Genomic DNA, 18,198 nt, shown 5'->3' with positions numbered 1-18,198 from the left:
TCACACCTATGTGTAAGACGTTGGTGAGAGGGTTAGTGGACTCAATAAAATTTGGTTAGAGAATTCACTTTTATAAATTTAGCTAGCCATTTGTTAACAACACCAAATAACACTCTCAAAATCTATCACTATTCTATTAAAATATTGATTTTGACATTTTCATTTATTTTAATTCAAATTATAATTTGACTATTTGTTCGTTATTAAAAAAGTACACATTAAAAAGTAGTGGTTCTACCCAACACAACACCTAGAAGGGGGTGAATACGTGTAGTTCAATTCTTCTCTGGTCTAATAAAAATCTTGATAACCATACATTTAATCAAATATACACATCACACAAATAATCAAAGCAAAGATTGTTCACGAAGTGAAACTCATTTGAAGAACTTCTTCAAAATATAAAACCACTCCGGGTATATGTCACCACCATAAATCCACTATAGAAATTTGAGTTTGTTACAACTAATTTAGAAATACTCACAAAACCTTTGTAGTAGTTAAAACTTGGCTTGCAACTCCACGAGTGATCCACTCGATCTCTACATGCATGTAGTGCCGGAACTCCGACTTTTCTATAGCATCCTACGAGAACCTTTTGATCTCTGCAGCAACAGCAGTTCCGGAAACCTTTCGACCAATGAACACGTCCACTCCAATGGACTCAATAGTATTTTTATCTTGAGTGTGATTTGGTGAAGGTATATTTTTCAAGAGATTCAACTTTGAATGTGAGAAAAGTTTCTCTCAAATGCTCTTGGAAAGGGGCTGTGTTTTTGCTCTGATTAAGTTCCCTTTTATACTTACAAAAAAAGAGGCACTCAAACCTAAGGAAAAATTAGGTTTCCAGAAAATTGGCTCGAATGAAATGTCGAGCATAGTAGAGTGAACTCTCTGACTTGAATTTCGCTCGAGCAAAGTGTCGAGCCAAGTAAGCAAACTCTCTAACTTGAAGTTCGCTCGAGCGAAATGTCGAACCATATCGAGCGAAGTCTCTAACTTGAATGTAGCTCGAGCGAATTGTTGAGCCATGTCGAGCGAAGTCTCTGACTTGATGTCGCTGGAGCAATGGGTCGAGCCATGTCGAGCGAACCTCTGTTTGTGTTCTGCTCAAGTTGTGTTGACTCCTTTTTCACTTTAGAATTTTCATAGTAGTGTACAAGAACTCTGTTAGAAAACTATACAAGAAAAATGGACGCAAAAAAAAAAAAAAAAAAAAAAAAAAAAAAAAAAAAAAAAAACTCTATGAATTTATGGTATAATCGATTTGATTAAGAAAGTGAGTGAAGGGAAAAAGAGTTTCATCAAATGGGCACACATTTTTACTTTTAATTTTACAACCCAAATCTTTTATTATTTTTCTGAGTTCACCATTAAGAAACTCTACTTATGAGTAACAATTACTAATCTGCCAATAGTTGCCATGTCCATGTCCAATCAGTCTTGCATTTTTTAATTGCTTGTATCACACTCTTTGCATCTCTTTCAAACACTACATCTTTAACCTCTAGATCAGTACATATTTCCATTGCTTTCCACTAAGCATAGCTTTCAGCTAGGAAAGGCTGGCCAATAAAGGAAAGACATGTGCATGAAGAAAACAGAATCTGACCCACACTATTCCTAGCAATTACACCAATCTCCAATTTTCTATTTGCTCAATCCACACCTGCATCAAAGTTGACTTTTGTGTACCCATCTGCAGGAGGCTTCCATCTCTTTATTTCTCTATTTATGCCCCCATTTAATAATTTGTTGAGCATCTCGAAAATCTTCAAGATTAGGCAATGCAACTTCTACTACATAACTTGGACTCTCAAACCTGTTTTCAGAAATGTACTTATTTCTTCTATGCCACAGTCCTCTGGAAATTACTGCAATCTCTTCCAACTTCTCTTGGTTGAACCTTTCCTCATTCCTGTACCTATATACATATTATATATTAGTGCTTATATTGGAAATAGCTGCTCCAATTGCTATAATCTGTGTGTTTGCATAATCTACTCCTCATTGCTGACTCTCTAGCTGGACAGTTTTATTATGATTATTATATGCTCATGGCAGGAGGTTGGACAGTTTTATACATAGCTGTCCAGTTGATATTCAAGTTGTTTGACTCCTTAAAAATTACAATTTCTTAAATGATGGACACACCATTCAACTTCACCACTCTTTTACAAAGTGGATGAGAAGGTTGTAATAACACCCCAACGTACAACCAACATTCTAATGTCGTAGTCCAAGCAACCCCCTTGAACGTGAAAAGAGGCCACCCTAAAAAATATTCAAAGAGTTGCATCTTTCATTGTAGAGGGGGATAACCTCATTGTCTCCGCTCGGCTCAACATTAACATTGATGTCATACGGTACTGATAAAAAATCTACTCAAATGTGGGACAAAATTTTCGATTTTTGTCACAAGTATAAAAAACCAAACCATGTGAACCATTCTGTTGGGTCATTGATCAATCGTTGGCCCATGATTTAGAAATGCACAAATAAGTTTTGTACATTTTCAGGACAGGTAGAATCATTGCACCTGAGTCGTGCGGCAGAGCAAGACAATGTTTGTACCATTTTCATTTAATTATTCAATTATGTAGCTCAGGTTTATGACCTAACAATTAGGGGTGCAAATGGTCCGGACTGGACCGAACACCCAAAGGGACCGGACCAGACCTATCCGGTCCGATCTAGTCGGTCCAGCCTAATTTTTTTATTTTCTTAAATAATTAATAAAAAAATTTCATTTAAAATATTAAATTAAATTAAGTGACTTATTAATGTGAATTAAGTAACAAACTCAATAAAAAATATTTTATATAGTCAATGATAATAAATTAGATGAAAATTATATTATTAATTTATATAATTACTATGTAATTAACTAATTGATATTATATATTAGTTAATTCATAGAATATTAACAAATGTTAATAACATATTTAAAATTTTATATTGTTAATAGTGATATGTTAGATGAAGATATATATAAAATATTGTTAATTTATAGAATATTAACAAGTATTAATAACATATTTAAAATTTTATATTGTTAATTGTACAATTATTATATAAAAAAAATATATAATTTTTTTTAATTTTTCATTCGGTCCGGTCCAGTCCGGAAAAACCCTGGACCGTGGACCGGACCGAGACTTTTCGGTCCTCTAAAATGTGGACCGAGACTTGGTCGACAAGTCTCGGTCCGAACCGAAACAGTCGGTCCGTTCAGTCCGACCAGACCGTTAATCACCCCTACTAACAATATTCCTTCACCAAAACATATGTACAAAGAGATGGAAAAGGCAAACTACACAATGGAGCACTGTTGGTGTCTAATATCAACCCAAATGGCAGCAACACATGGTGACAATGAATACGAGAAGAAGGCCACACGATAAATGTCCAACCAATGAGCAGTCAAGTCAAGTTGCCAACGACGATGTGGAGGAGAACATAGAGGTTCTTGGTGAGAGGCCTCTAGGCAAAAAAACTGAGAAAGAGAACTTGAGGAAGTGAGTCTCAGAAATCTACTGATGCTGAGTTCAACATGGCGTTAGCTCGAATGAGGAAGGATAGATAGTTGTGCATGGTAGAGAGGAGAGCAACGATGATGAAGGCAGATTGCGATAGAGATGCACAACAGGAACTTGAGAAAAAAAAAGTTCAAGGCGGAGATGATGAGATTGGATTTTGATAGCATGAATGTCATTTAGCAAATTAGCAAGACTACTTCCTTAATATTCAGAGGGAAATTTAAGAGGCATCGAAGAATAATTTCGAAGGTATATCCGAGAAATCTCCATCCACACCTGATGAAAGTGTGTAACTATTGGGTAGATTTGAAGTTATTCTGATTTTAGTGGCTGCCTAGCCACATGTTATGGAGAAACACGTGGTTGGGCAGCAACCAGTAGATTTGATTTTTCTTTTTTTTAAATGGATGATATTCCTTTAGAATTGTGATCTAATTTCAACAATAGCATGCTGGAAATGGACAGATATTTTTTTGTGGGTTGGTTATAAACTTTTGGAATTGTGGGTAACATTGCTAGTAGAATCATTGCAAGCTGTTTGTTAAGTTTGGAAATTCTTTTGTGGATTGGTGGGTTGGATTTAATTTCCAAGATGTTTTGTATTTGGATTATGGGGCTGTTGGTGTATGGTTTGGATTTATTTTCCAAACTAGAACTTGTGTTTGATTTTGTGTGGGGCTGAGCAAAAATCCCATTCCGCCTCTGATTCTGTTTCGGTTGATTTTTTTTTTTAACCAAAAAAGTCAGAGTCGGAGTCGAAGGTGGCGATGTACCGACTCCGCTCCGACTCCGATTGTCTGACTCCAACTCTGATAGTGTACATATTTTATAAAAATATATGTATTTTTTTTATATATTAAGCATATATATTTATATAGTTAATTAAATTCAATAATATACTAGTATGAGCAAACTATTATAAAATAATATGCTTATACTATAATATAAATAGACTAAATTCACTAATAATAGTTTAGTATATGTAAAAACCATACGATTCACTATTATTACCATATAACATTAATGTATAATAACAACTAATGTATAAACACTAATGTATAATAATATGTAATAATAATAACAAATGTATAATAACATTTAATACTAATGTATTATATATAAACACAAATATATAAATTTATAATAACTTGTAATCCTAATATATAATAACTAAAGTATAATAACATGTACGAGCAATGTATAATAACATGTAATACTAATGTATAAACATTAACATATAATAACATATAATACTAATGTATAATAACAATAATTTGTACAACGATTTATTTTTTAATTTTGGTTACATTTTAATAAAATTGAAATTGAACAAATATTTATTTTTTTTTTTAAAAAACTAAAATCTGGAAGCCCAAATTCGATTTATGAGAGCTCAAAATTGTCGAATTGAAATTTCAAATGCGTTAAAAAAAAAAACCCATTAATAAAGCCCAAATCTAACTCCACTCCGAGGAGTCGGAGTCGGATCGGAGGCTATGTGAATCGGAGTTGGAGTTGGAGATCGAAGGTAGGGCACTCCGACATTGTTGGTGCTCTGCCCTAATTGTGTGTATGCTCAACTTGCATGTACCAGGAAATATTAAGTTCAGATTTATTAAGTTTAGATTTTATGCATAGCTATAATAAGTTTTGTTTTTGTGTGTGGTTCCTGTTCTCATAAATAGAATGTTACGTTGTGGTGTCTTTTAAGGTTCCTGCACATGTTTGGGATCCTGAAAACTAAGGACAGAAATTGCACAAAACTAATATACAAGCAGGAGGTTAGGTTGAGGAACATGTACATTTTTTGTATATGAAAAACTAATATATTGCACAAGCGGGAAACTATTAAAATTAATATACATGCATAGGTAAGGTTCCTGCACATGTGCAGCAGGTTGTACTGTTCATACGGGCTGGGTTTTTTCCCGGCCTGGTCCGGAACCCGGAAAATCGGATTCCGGTTCCGGGTTCCAGCCCGGATCAAAATGGATCCGAAACTCGGATTGTACCCGGTACCTGGGTCTTTTGATAAACCCCTCGCGGCCCCTCCCGATTATTTCGACCCACTTATCCCTCTCTCTCTCTCTACTCTCTCGCTCTCTTGTTTCGCTGTGGTAGATGCAGAAACCCTAGCCACCGCCATCGAATCGCCGCATCTCCTTCACCGTCGCCGCATCTCTATCGCCGTCGACCTTTGCTCTAGGTCATTATTCAGGTAAACCCAACCCCCCCCCCCCCGGCGCGACTACTTCGACTCACCTCTCTTTTTGTGTCTCTAGTCTCTCGCTCTCTCTCTCGTTGCATTGCGGCAAAAGCAGAAACCCTACGTCCCTAGCTGCCGCCATCGTGACCCCGTTGCCGCATCTCCTTCGCCGTCGCCGCATCTGTTTGCCGTTGAGATGGGTCGTGCAGTGGTGGATGGATGCTTTGACCATCTGTTTGCTGGTGGTCGTGTGGTTTTTGGAATGTTTGGAAACTTGTTTTTTTTTTTTAAATCTGTATTGGGTATCGACTTGTTTATGAATTCGTTGATTCTCTATTTTAATGAATCTGTTTAGTTGTCAGGAAAGTTGAAGGAAAAATGCCCAAATTTGTTTACTTCGTCCTTTTCACTCTCTGTATGTATTGTTTGGTTGTTGAGAAAGTTGAAGCTCTTTGTATGTACTGTTTGGTTGTTGGGAAAGTTGAAGGAAAAAATCCCAAATTTTTAACTTCGTCATTTTCACTCTATGTATGTACTCATCCATGCTCTGATTGAGTCTAAGAGAAATTTCCAAACACTACAGTTTGAGTCCAATGCATCTAGAATTCTTGATGGTCAAGTCGATGGTTTTTGAGTTTAAAAGGCCTTGTTTGCATGAATAATTAGGGCATGAAAAAAAAATTTTCTCAGGTACAACCCAGAACCTGGATTTCCGGATTTTAAAAATCCGGATCCATCCAGGTTTCAGCCCGATTATGACCCAGAAACCCAGAACTTGGATTTCCGGATTTTAAAAATCCGGATCCATCCAGGTTTCAGCCCGATTATGACCCGGAATAACCCGGTCCAGGTTTTGACCCGGATTCGAAATCCTGGTTCCGGTCCGGGTATACCCGGATTCTTGGGTCGGAACCCGGATGAACACCCCTAGCAGCAAGAGGAACATGTATATTTTTGTGCAATGCACATTTTTCATGTACATATACATTTTTGTATATTAGTTTGCACAAGTAGGAGTTAAGGTTCTTGTACATTTTTTGTAGATGAAAAATAATAGGTTGAGGAAAAATAATAATTGATAAAAAAATAATTTAAGTAAAAATTAAATTATTAATTAACATGTAGTTAGTGTACTTGCAAAATATGAAAAAAAAAAATTATTATTAAAAAAATAATCTTATATTATTATTTTGACTAATTCAATGTGAGGTTATATCTTTAATATTTTAGTTTCTCCATTCATTGCTTTCCCTAAACGCAAATGCCAATCCATGAACAGATAACTTTATAATATATTTAGTTAATATTTTCTCTTTTATTTTTTAAAATTTAATAAAATATTTTAACTTAAATTATTTTATTATTATTTACAAAATTTTAAGATATTCCGAATGTTCAAACGAGCCCTCAGTAAATTTATTTGATATCAATCATTTTAATTTGAACACTTTAAAAATAGAGAAAATAATATTCAACGCGTAAGTATAACTGACTATCATGTGTTTCCTATTATTGATTTTGAAGATAATAATTAACGAAGGAGCAAATACTTTTTATTTTATTTTTTTAAAAAAAGGAATTAAGTGCATCTTCTAAATAAGAGCGCAAGGCTAAAAGAAAATAAAAATAAAAATAATATTGCAAGTAGAGACAAACTCGCGTCTCAATCTTCGGTTGTTGAAAGATAACATTTAAAATAACAGTAATAAAAATAATAATGATTGTTAATGTATAACACCGATAATCAATTGGATGCCCTTAGTTTACAGTAAAACAACAATCCAAAAGGAGTATTACAATAATATAGGTCTGGTTTGTATTCGTAAATCATCTCAATTTATTTTAACTCATCTCAACTTATTTCACTACTATTCATTATTATTCATCAATTTTAACTCACAAATCTCACTACTATTCATAACTCATCTCACTATTATTCATAATCTATTTCAACTCATCTCAACTCATTTTCGAATACAAACATACCTTATAATCTATAAATAAAAGATTGGTCGAGTGGTGATAGAACACTTTTTCAATGTAACGACCCGGGCACGCCGCTTCGGACTCAAATATCAGTATAAAAAATACGTCATTGGTTAAGGTGAAAGCAATAACTAATAAGCATCCAACTCTCACGTATTTATATAAGAGTTTTGTTATTATCAACCATGTACATCACATATCATATTTTTTTTTAATTTTTAATTTTTTTATTCTTTTTAAATTTATTAAATTATTCAACTCATCATTTATATACCACATATTTAATAAGAGAAAAAATAAAATAAAAAATATGACGTATAGTATGTGAAGATGATAAATAGAATTTTTCTTTATATTATACCTAGTTGGCCCTTATTTGAGGTCTAGAATTCAAATCCCTTGCCAACTACAAAAGATTAAGGTTAAGTTAAATCTTAGTCAGAATTTGAGGTTTTTTAAGTGGAAAAAAAAAAAATAGACATATTAAGGGCTTGTTTGGATAGAGAAATGATCTATCTCATGTCATGTCATCTTATCCTATCTCATCATTACAATTTTCTTAAATTTTCACACAAAATATAATAAATAATTTAACTTTTTCAAATCTCAAATAATAATAATATTAAATAATAATATTATAATAATATTTTATTAAACTCATTTAAAACTATCTCATCTCATCTCACTATCCAAACGAGTTCCTAAATAAATTTTTGCTTATTTATTGTTTGAAATATTTATACGAACAATAATAAATATTATAAAATTCACTTTATTATGATCTCTCTCCGCTTTGAAGTCCTTAAGTTCAAATGATAAAATTAAGAATGTATTTTTCAATCCAAATGCTTCATATAGATGGGTTTGCTTGCATACATTGTCATCACAATAATAGAAAATAGACCGATGATATTGTTCTTTTCCAACCCGTGTTACGTCTGAAATTAAGAACAACCATAATAGATAGCTATTTTTCATAATTAACATTTGTTTTCTGGGTGACACAATGTTACTAAAAAGTCACAATTTTTATCTTAAATGTAGACATATGAAATTATTAAATTTTCTCATATCAATAAATATGATTAGAAATTAACACATTTAAGATAAAAAGTAATATTAAATTATTATCTTAACTAACAAGTGGTAGGATAACTTAACCCAACCGGATTGTGCAATAGTTGTATAAAAGTTGTGCCAATATTATTACTTTTTATCAGATATATCCAATGAGATTGAGTTAGTTAATGATGAGATGAAAGAGTTCAAAATTTAAAATTTAAAAGTGTCATGTAGTTGAGTAATATTTGAAAAGAAAATATTATCTGAAAATAATTTTGTTGTTGAACTGGCCAATGCATGCACCACTACTCAATAATATTATGAAAATTGATACTTGCCTCTATGAATTTGTCCCCTCAAAGTTGCCACTCAGATATTTTATTTTATTTAATGGTTAAATAAGTGATTATTAATAAAGTGATTTATTTTTATTTTTAAAAAATGATTGAAAGAAAAAGAAAAAGTAAATATAATTACACTAATGATAAGTTTACGGTTTGAGGGACAAACTCATGGAACTAAGTAGTTGATATTATATCTTGATGTGGTATTTATTTTGTTGTAATTTGAAATAAGTAATATTAAGTACAAGTCTTAAATAGATAATTTTTATACAAATCACTTGTAAAGAAGTAGGTCTCACTAATAAAAAATTAATTATTTTTATATTTTTTTAAAAAATGAAATATACTTTTTTACGAGGATTTATATATAACTCTTGTAATTAGATCTTCTAAAAATAATTTCTCGTTTGAAATTCGGTACAAAAGAGGTTACTATGGCAGATAAGTGGAAAGGGAAAGGTGCCGTCAGACCTATGTCATAAGAGAAACGTCAGCATAGCTTTGTAAGCATTTTGGGTGGAATTTTCTTCCCTGCATTCACATCAAGCGTCTTTCCTCTCATCTTCCATTAAATTACTCCACCCTTTCCTCGTCTCCTTCTTAAAGTTAGCATAAAGTCTGAACCCTTCTTTCATCTCCCTAGCCAATCTGATAGGTAGCTCTCGAAAAATAAAACAAAAATTATTTGCAAAAACAAAACCCAGTAGATAAACATAATGGGAACTCCTAATTGGCCGGAGAAACTGTCAACCACCCGGAAAAAGGTGATCAAAGAGCTGGTTGATGGGCAGGATTATGCAACCCAGCTTAAGAGCCTCCTCCACAGACCCACTGAAGATCATGAGTCTCTCTCGGCTGAGGAGCTTGTCTCGAAAATTTTAAGATCTTTCTCCGAGACTCTTTCGGTACTGAGTTCTTGTGAACAGGGCGAGGTTAGTCAGAGTCAGGCGGTTTCCCATGCTGATTCACATTGCGATGTCCGAAGGTCTGAAGATTCTGGCGAGAGTAGAAAGAGGCTCGCTGCCAAAGATCGGAGAGGTTGTTACAAGAGAAGGTAAAATCATCTACGATCTGCTAGAAATTTAGGGGGAAAAAAAAATTGTCTTCTACGATGACATAACTCTTTCAAGTACTTTGAGTGAGAATATAAATGCTTATCCTGTCAATTATTGGTCTGTAGGTCACATATATAAAGTTTAAGGTAATAGAGCATATTCATCCTTTAATTGACTTGTATGTCCCTCACTTTAGCTGAATATGGTGCCTTATATTGATCAATTTCAAGGATTTGGATTCAGTCGCATATAAATATATAAATAGTTCAATTGATATGTCCTTCATGTATTGCGAGGCATATAAAATTATAAATAGTTGATAAGATTGAGAAACTTCACTCTGAAAGTGGCATTTTCTTGTCAGCAGGAAGACTTCTCACACATGGGCAATAGTCTCTCACACAACAGATGATGATCACGCATGGAGGAAGTATGGCCAAAAGGAGATCCTCAACGCTAAATACCCAAGGTCTTTAGTTATGATCTTTTGCTAGTTAGCTCGTAGTTAATTATTTTAATTTTGTTTAGAATAGTATATATATATATATATATATATTAATTGTAACAGAACGATCAATTAAGTGATCATCGTATTAGTTTGAAGAGAGCTGATTGGATTAATGGTGAATTGTGATGAACAGGAGCTACTTCAGATGTACACGCAAGTACGACCAGGGTTGCGGAGCAACCAAGCAAGTCCAGAGAATGGAGGACGATCCACAAATGTTCCAGACAACATACATTGGCCATCACACATGCAGAGATATACTAAAGGCACCGCAAATCATCACAGACTCTGACCCTTGGGAAACTTTCTTGGTCAATTCCGACACGATGATGATGAATATCCCTGCAGGTAAACAAGATCGTGCCCTCAGCTCCTCGACCACAACTATAAAACAGGAATCTTTAGAGTCACCGAGTGACCTGACTGATAGCATTTCCTCGTTCGGTACTAATTTGTGGTCGGAATTGAAGGCTTTCGAATTTTTGGAGCCTGCGATCATGTCTCCGAAGATGGGGTCCGATAACGGAGATGTGGGATCTACCATGTACTCCTGTACGGAGACCTGTTCTCTTAGTTTGGACATGGATTTTGAGGGTGGTTTCGATTTTGATGGTAGTGAGTTCCTATAGCTATAGCTAAAACGCGTCAATTGCAAAAGTTTGAAGACCATTTTTCCGTGTACCACGTGACGTAAGAGATTCCCACTTGCGCAAAGAAATTAATAATGCGATGTTTTATATCATGCATGTGTGTGTGTGTACGTGGATGCTTTTGACGCGGCAGAGGCCGGGCCCCGGAAGATGATCGAATTTCCAAAGATGCATGGAAAATCTGCAGAAACGGTTAAAATTGTGGGGTCACATTACAGGTAGCTAAGGGCTGAATCGATCGAGTGGAAAAGCTTGGTATGTTTGATCCTGATATATTCTCTAGAAATGGCCTGAAACATACGCTGCATTCACACGTTTGATCTCTAAATTAAATTCTAAAAAATAAGACGAAAGGTGACCAAGCGAGTGGGACCGTGATGTCGAAGTGCAGTTCGAGGACGATGCGTATTAAATTAGGGGGAATTGGATACAGGGTGGAAAGTTGTAGATTGGTGAAAGAATGAAAGAACAGTGCTTTCACGTACAAGCGTTTTTTATGACATGGCGTGCTGCCGTGTTAGTTTGGACATGTTTTTTTTTTTCTTTTTAACAAAAAAAGAAGAAGAAAGAAAAATAGGAAGAGAAGAATAAACACTCTCCTTCGTCTCCCCGTTCTGAACAGCTTATCATCCATATCGTTTGGAGTTGTTTTACTTCGTCTTCCGATTACAGAATAGAATAATGTTCTTCCAATGCCTTAATTTTATACCTATGATGCATTAAATTAAATAACTGGAAAGCCTCGTCAACGAGTCCAGCTTGATCACAAATAGACAGAACCACTCTGAAAGTGAAATCGTTTGTAGTAGAATCGCCCGATCTCATCTCATAAAAAAGATCCATTGCATCTTGAAACCGATCATTATGTGCATGTGCCTCTATAATTGCAGTCCATATCATCGAACCCTTAACGGGGATTGTATTGAAAGCCAACTTTGCACTATCAATTTCTCCACAACAGCCATACATTTTCACAACCGCAGCAGAAACAAAACGGATAGACTCAAAGTTCTTCTTTACGATGAGATAACCTTATTAACTAAACACACCCTTAAACTTAGCAGTACATGATAATTACATTATCAAGAAGAAGTTGCCGCGACCCGTCTGGCAGGTGTTGCATACCTATCAATAGCTATTAATTAGGTGCGAATCACCTCACTACGTACGATATTTAACAAATACACTTACAACTTACAAAATTTGATCGGCACATGCATAAATTAATGAAATTGACAAATAATGGCCGATGAAGTTTCAAAATTATTATATCTGTCTCTCTCTTCTTTTTTTTAGTTGAGGTGCAGTTAATTTCAGGAAAAAAAAAAAAAACGTCCCGTCAGTCGACTGTGTTATTTCCTTTGTCCCCTTGCTGCCCTTTGTTTAATTCGTTGGAATGGAAGAGAAAATCGATGCTGTTGCTGCTACTACTGCCAGAATTAAACATTGCATCGGCCAGATCTGTAACCGGGTATTCAACGGCAACTAATTCTTTACGACTTCGCGTGGTAGATGGACCCGCACCACCACCGACAACCGTCCCTCCTCCGGCTCTTAGGCTGAAGTACTCCGTTGAGAGCCATGATCTGCTTGAAGGAACTGAACTGGAATCTTGAGGAGGTTGGATATTTATAATTTGGGCCATCTCATGATCATTATGATCAGTAATGTCAACCGGTGGTGGTGGTGGAAGTGATGGCGCGGTGGACGACATGTGGCAAGTGTGATCACCTCGGTATATAACTTCGTACGTGTAGGGATCATCATCGAACCTCTGGACTTGCTTCTTTGCTGGACACTGGTATAGCTTTTGGTGGGTGCACCTATAGTAACTCCTGATGAAGATTGTCTTTGTTAGAGATAAGATATATATAATTAACGATCGCATCGGTTATACCATTAATATATATATATATATATGGAAAATATATAAGATTTTACTCAAATATCAAGTAGTCGATCAAATCCTTAAACAAAAAACTAGGTTTTTTAACTTTAAAATTTCCTGTTAAAAAAAAAAAAAAAACTTGAGGTGTCGACATAATATCAACATATTATAAGTATGTCGCTAATTATAATTAAAAGGTGGCATGCATGATCATGTGATCAGAGGAAAAAAGAAAAAGAAAAACTCTTTATTTAACAAAAATTTATATAGGAATTAAATCGTATATTTAACAATATGCAAGAGTAGTACCTTAATTATATAACTAACAAAATATATAATATAGTAGGTATTTTTCAAGGAAATTAATGACGCGACTTTGATATTAATTTGCGGATCATTTCATAGATCGTACGGTACGTTTGCCACTATTGAATCAAAATATATCGTTTTCACTACACAGACCTTGTCAATGTTTTTTTGCAATCGTATTAATCATACGTTCGATTAAAGTCTAAAAGACTAGTAATACAAGTAAAAGTTTGAATAATTTTAGGGACGGTTACCGATTTTCAGAAGACCTTTGATTTCTATGAAATTGCAGACCGATCGTGTGCTTGCTTTGAATTGAAAGTCTCAAATAACTTATATTACTGATCATACGCATTCTAGAGTACTATGCGTTGATCTGGTCAAAGTCCCAGACAGAGAGAGAGAGAGAGAGAGAGATTTATAAAAGCTAGTATGAAGACCGAGAAGTCTTATAATCAAAGAGAGAGAAATAATTAAAAGCTACCAAGAAAAGAATTGACACGTAGTAATCTTGATCAAATCGACTGATTAGCTAGGCAACGAACCAATTAAGGGTGTATAATTAACTACGTACGTACTGATGAAAAACTGTCAAATAAGACTATATAATATATATAGATATGTATTATATATTCTTGAATCTGGCTAGTTAATTAACCTGATTTTCCTGTCACTTGCTTAGAGTGGGAGAAGTCATGATTTCAGACATACCTTGGGAATCTTGACCCAAGTATCTCTTTCTGACCGTATTTTCTCCAAGTGAAGTCATCCTCAGGTGGAATCTCGGTATTTCCAACCCGAGGTGCAGCCACCTTGATCACCGTCCGTCTCTCCCCATCATCCTTCCTGGTTATTAACAAACAAATATATATAGCTTCAATGGACGAGATCAACAAAACATAATTAACAGTACGCACTGGTACTGGACATGATCCGGCGGTTCAGGCCGGGCTAGGAGAATGATGATTCCGAGTGAATTAAACACAAGTCACCCACAAATTAAGTTCAAAAGGAAATGTAACATTACTGATCTAGCTAGCTACGTTTCAATATTGTATATGAGTGAAATAAAATAATTCGTCAAATACGCGGTAAACTCTACCGAATTTAAATTTCTCAGTACCTCCTCCGCTGTCTTTGCGAGGATGAAGCGATGCCAGACTCTGAAGCGTGAAGGGGGTGAAGCTCCCCTCCTATGCTCCTAGATGGTGCAGAGCCTTCGACCCGATCTGATCGGCCTCCAGTACCCAAACCAGCAACATTAATGACTTTGGAACCGGAGTCCTGCATATCGACGCTGGGGCTTATCCTTTGATGATCAGCTTGAAGTAGTTGCATCTGAATAATATTGTCCATTGCTTGGGTGCAACTAGACCTTAGCAATTGCTGCAAACTTGCAAATTCGATCCTCGGCTGCTGTACTAGTGAATCCTGTGGCTCATGGAATAACGTCATGTGCCCGGGATGTGCAGAAGTACTAGTACTGCCTTGTGTCTTGTATAGGCGCTCCTTTGCGGTTCGGAAAACCTTTATGACCTCATCACAGGACTTTGAGAGCAGGTTGGGCTGGTCGACCAAGTTTGGTAGGTTTGATTCAATTTCTCTAGCCAGCTTACACCCAATAAGGATTAGAGATACTATCTCTTCCATGATGGACGTTTCTCGATTTGCAGCTAATTTTATTTAGCTAAATATTGCCTCTAAATAGGATGTTTGGACACACAGACGCACATACATACATATATATATATATATATGGTCTTTGGAAATTTAATTAATTAAAAGCATGCATGGAGTACTTGATGTAGCCTTTTGGTGGGCCGGCTTCTATGCTAGCTAGTTATAAGCGGGTTCTTCTACACGGTAGAAAGGAAGGTTTGGTAAAGATCGATGACCTAGTCATGGTCAGCATGCACAGAATTTCAAACTATTCCCCTCTAGTCCAAAGGAAGACCCCGCCCCCATTGAATCCAAATTACTTTCCTAGCAGCTCAATCCTTGAAGAATTTTCCGAGGTTGAATAATTAAATTAATTACTAGATGATCATTGATGACAACTTGTACGCGCGCACGTACGTTCCATTGAAGGATTATAAGTCAGATTATTTCCATGTATATTACCACAGCAAACATGTTAATCAACCCTTTACCCTACGTCATGGGTCATGACCAGGCATTTGGACACAAGAAAGATTATACCGGCTATGGTCATGGTTCAAAGGATCCCACGCCCGGGGCACGTAAACAGTACGTCTTGCACTTAATTTGTAGGACTAGTTGTATGATCGCTATGATCGGTTTAATTTTACTAGAGATACCAATTTTGCCAACTTTGTCTTGCATGTCTTACCAAGAATTTCTACAGAGCGCGCGTGATCTTTATATATAAAAAATATAAACAGATCAATGTAATTAACCATGCATTTTTATGAAGTTAATTATATTTGAAGATGAAAAAATCTATTCATTATCCCAACTCCCATCATCCCATGATGTGGCACTAGATGATAGGTTTACAAGTGAAATGTAATAAATAATTTCCAATCACCTAATGTCACATCACAGGATAATGGGATAATGATGAAAGTTGAGATGATGAATAGCATTACTCTTTGAAGATATCAAACAGCTTGGTCATGAATTTTTTTGTTGTAGAAAATTAATAACACTGCATGTTTTCCTTAATTTTTCTTTATTACAATCTTAGTTTTTCCATACAATCAATGGCTTATCGTGTTGGATTTGTAGAGCCAGTTGGTTTATTGGTGTGTCGACCTGATTTGATGACCTGACCCAACAAGGATTGTTATGATTTTTTGACAGATTTTCAAGGAGGTTTGGGCTATGGAGCTCATGCTTAGGCCAATAGGAACTATAGGAGTGACAATATGTGATACGACCCGTTAATTCAATACGAACACGACACAATAATAGCGGATTTGGGTATAGCCTTAACGAGTTCGGGTCAAATGGGTTGACCCGTTGAAACACGATTGCATAATGGGTCAATAATGGGTCGACCCGTTAAGAAATCTAAAATTACATTAATACGCTTATACCTAAAAACTACAAAAAAAAACTTAACACTAAACACTCCTGCCGCACTCTCAGTCACTTAACTCACTTCCTCACATTCATCTCACAAAATTCTTATCTCATATCACTCTTCAGGCTTGTTGGGTAATTCCTAAATGGTCCACTCAAACCCAAATGATCCAATTCATGAAATTTAATTTAAGATAGAAGCTTCAAAACTCATATTCGAACGCCATGTGTTTGAAATAAGACGACCAATTCAAGCCCAAAACAAAATCATCATAAATTTTGCGTATAGGCCATTGGTCACTACCCGTGTGTAGCAGGCCTTAAAAGGGGTCCCGAACGAAGGATATCCATCAGAAATTTGCACCATTGGGCGTTGGGGCTTTACTGAGCAAGGCAAGTCCAATATCAATGAAAGGGTCCAAAACATGAACTAGAGATGCGATTACGGAAATACCAGTTGTTTCGAAAAATATTTATTATTTATTAAGTAATCATGATTAGGGCTGAAAGTTAGTAGATCCGTACCGGAAAAATCCACTGGACCGAATCGAGATTGAGACCGGTTGGTCTCAGTCTATGAAATAGAAGACCGAATGCTTTCGGTCCGGTCTCGGGGTGGGGCTTTTCATCCCAAACCGATCGAATAGTAAAATAAAAAATATATATTTTATATATATTATTTATAAAATAATTGTATAATTAATTATGTAATTTTTATCTAACCTATCACTATTTACAATATAAAATTTTAAATATGTAAATTTTAATTACAAATTAATATTAATGTAATTAACTAATTCACATTAATAATTCACTTAATTTTAATTTACTAAATTAAATAAATTTTTTTTTATTAATTTATCTAAAAAAAAAAGGAGAGACAGAGAGAGAGAGATAAAAGATAAAAAATAATTAGGCGATTATGGTCCATCACCCCTCTGAATCGGACCGACCAATTTACACCCATAACCATGATCTATCTGTCTCAATCAGTCCCCTCTTACCGAGCAAGGCTCGTCATTAAAACTGTATATTCGTTCGATATTTTTGCTTTCGATTTACTATAGTGTTGGAGTTTGTGTGGAGTAACCTACACAAAGCGATCAGAAGGCCCGTCAACCCCTGGGTCCACCTTCCGTGGTTGTCAAGCCAGTCAACTCGTTCCCAAAGATAACCAGCGCAAGGCAGTTTTGGAGCTGAGAAGCCGATTAACTCCAAAGGCTTGTTCCCGGAGGTAACTTGCTGGTAGCAAATTATGCATTGTGGAGAGTCTAGAGACTCGGCATGTAGCACGAAAGTCGACAAATCAAGGGACTTGTGTCCGACTGGCTGTCGATGGGGCAGAGCTCCGAAGACCCTAGCCCTAGCCAATGCATCATGACGAATCTAGAGACTCAACTTGTAGCACGAAGGTCGGCAAGTTAAGGGACTTATGTCTGATTGACTGTTGATGGGGTAGAGCTCGGAAGGCCTTGGCCCTAGCCAATGCATCGTGGCGAGTCTAGAGACTCGGCTTGTAACACGAAGGTTGGCAAGTTAAGGGACTTATGTCCGACTGGCTATCAATTGGGCAGAGCTTGGAAGGCCCTGGCTCTAACCAATGCAT

General features: G+C 35.6%; 2 protein-coding genes across 3 annotated transcripts; one reads left to right on the top strand and one right to left on the bottom strand.

Annotated features, from left to right (window-relative positions):
- The first annotated feature begins 9,738 nt into the window (after positions 1-9,738).
- LOC121241414 (probable WRKY transcription factor 70) lies at positions 9,739-11,892 on the top strand. 2 transcript variants are annotated; one of them, XM_041139172.1, is made up of 3 exons: positions 9,739-10,191; positions 10,557-10,661; positions 10,834-11,892. In XM_041139172.1, the coding sequence occupies exons 1-3, from the start codon at positions 9,854-9,856 to the stop codon at positions 11,327-11,329; spliced, it is 939 nt and encodes a 312-aa protein (XP_040995106.1). In that variant the 5' UTR covers positions 9,739-9,853; the 3' UTR covers positions 11,330-11,892. The 2 variants fall into 2 exon arrangements, with proteins under 2 accessions (XP_040995106.1, XP_040995113.1); XM_041139179.1 differs by having other exon boundaries at positions 9,742-10,191; positions 10,560-10,661.
- Positions 11,893-12,677: 785 nt separating this feature from the next.
- On the bottom strand, positions 12,678-15,245 carry LOC121234871 (WRKY transcription factor 55). The gene is made up of 3 exons (XM_041131005.1): positions 14,671-15,245; positions 14,259-14,393; positions 12,678-13,185 (listed from the first exon to the last, which is right to left on the bottom strand). The coding sequence occupies exons 1-3, from the start codon at positions 15,195-15,197 to the stop codon at positions 12,690-12,692; spliced, it is 1,158 nt and encodes a 385-aa protein (XP_040986939.1). The 5' UTR covers positions 15,198-15,245; the 3' UTR covers positions 12,678-12,689.
- Between the last annotated feature and the right edge of the window lie 2,953 nt (positions 15,246-18,198).

Source organism: Juglans microcarpa x Juglans regia, chromosome 1D, assembly GCF_004785595.1.
Source record: "Juglans microcarpa x Juglans regia isolate MS1-56 chromosome 1D, Jm3101_v1.0, whole genome shotgun sequence".
Taxonomy (NCBI): Eukaryota; Viridiplantae; Streptophyta; class Magnoliopsida; order Fagales; family Juglandaceae; genus Juglans; species Juglans microcarpa x Juglans regia.
Note: the sequence above shows the minus strand (reverse complement) of the source record. Positions and strands in the feature narration are given on the sequence as shown.